The sequence below is a fragment of the Anastrepha obliqua genome, chromosome 6 (genome assembly GCF_027943255.1).
Source record: "Anastrepha obliqua isolate idAnaObli1 chromosome 6, idAnaObli1_1.0, whole genome shotgun sequence".
In the NCBI taxonomy this organism is placed as follows: Eukaryota; Metazoa; Arthropoda; class Insecta; order Diptera; family Tephritidae; genus Anastrepha; species Anastrepha obliqua.
This window is the reverse complement of record NC_072897.1, coordinates 49,753,584-49,755,203: the sequence shown is the minus strand read 5'-3', so window position 1 is coordinate 49,755,203 and position 1,620 is coordinate 49,753,584. Positions and strand designations below refer to the sequence as shown.

The 1,620-nt window shown below is 33.6% G+C and overlaps 1 protein-coding gene across 1 annotated transcript; it reads left to right on the top strand.

The window, feature by feature from the left end:
• Positions 1–453: 453 nt before the first annotated feature.
• On the top strand, positions 454–1,267 carry LOC129249955 (glutamate receptor ionotropic, kainate 2-like). Its single transcript, XM_054889619.1, has 2 exons — positions 454–847; positions 901–1,267. Exons 1-2 carry the CDS (start codon positions 484–486, stop codon positions 1,185–1,187), a joined length of 651 nt encoding a protein of 216 aa, XP_054745594.1. The 5' UTR covers positions 454–483; the 3' UTR covers positions 1,188–1,267.
• The last annotated feature ends 353 nt before the right edge of the window (positions 1,268–1,620 follow it).

The window sequence follows — 1,620 nt, the reverse complement described above, 5'->3', positions numbered from 1 at the left end:
TTTTGGATGATTTGGAAAAAATTCAAATATATAAGTAGGTCATATTAAAAAGCTACCTAACATTCTTTGCTTCTAATTCAATCGACTGCTGCTAAATTTACATAATTCAGCCCCTTACTGTTAAGGTTTGGTGAAAAATGTGTCTGTCGTGATCAGTCTTCGCGAGACGAGTACCCCTCGAAATTCCATACGTTCCTGTCATTGAGACTTCTCTATACATTAACGCTCTGAACAGTACTTACGCGGAACATGAGATATTTGCTGTACAGGTTTCTATTGATCGAAATTTTTAGAGAATTTGTTTTTCAATATACATATGTAGGTAACCATTTTAGCAGGCAGCACACACAAATTTAGAATTTTAAAATATAAGGGCCACTCCTTGCACTTAAACTTTCGCAATATACGATTCTTGTTCAATAATGTTGCTATTTATATATATCTAATTTTTTACAGGATTCCAAAATTAGTATTTATCAAAAAATGTGGCAGTATATGGAAAATCGTAGAGCATCAGTTTTTGTCAAGACTTACGAGGATGGTATAAAACGTGTTATAGATGGAAATTACGCTTTTCTTATGGAGTCAACCATGCTCGATTATGTAGTACAACGCGACTGTAATTTAACACAAATTGGTGGGCTTCTAGATTCTAAAGGTTACGGTATTGCCACTCCAAAAGGTTCATCTTGGCGTGATCCTATGTCTTTGGCTATCTTGGAACTACAGGAAAAGGGTATAATACAGATATTATATGACAAATGGTGGAAAAATACGGGTGATGTCTGCAATCGGGATGAAAAAAGTAAGGAATCGAAAGCAAATGCATTGGGCGTAGAAAACATAGGTACAAGTTAAATAAATCGCCATATTTCTACTGCTAATAATGTATTTAAAAAGGTGGTGTTTTCGTCGTACTGCTTTGTGGCTTAGCTTTAGCAGTTGTCGTTGCTATTTTAGAATTTTGTTGGAATTCCAAGAAAACGATACAGCACACCGAAAACCAATCTTTGTGTTCTGAAATGGCTGAAGAACTGAGGTTTGCCATGCATTGCCATACATCGAAGCAACGTCCGTCTCTAAAGCGTAACTGTGTCAAATGTGCACCGGATTCTACGTACGTGCCTGCCGACTTGGGAAGTGGTATACCAAATATTAGTGGAGTGCATTACAATTATTTTAATTAGGATTTAATAAATTTTGATGAAAAATAAAGGTATTTAATTTTAATATTTCACATATGTACGTACATATATACAAATGTAAATTTAAGTGTTCGTTAATTTATTTTGGCTAAGCAATGAATTTTAAGAATCCTTCACAGAGGTAATCGTATAAAAATGGAATATGTAAAAGGTGTTTTTAAAAATTATGAGAACTTAAAATGATATACAGTTATATTTCTGTTAAGCTAATTTGACTTTATTTATTTTATTTTGAGATTTAACGTAAAAATTAAAGTCTCCGATTGCTCGATTATTTGAAAAAGCTTTGGGCATTCGAGAAAGAGTTTCCTCAAAAGATTTATAAGCAATATCGGATGTAGTTCAAATACATATACATATTAGTAGTTCTTAATTTGCCCGATAAATTGACTGCTGGGGAGTCCTCTGCGTTGGA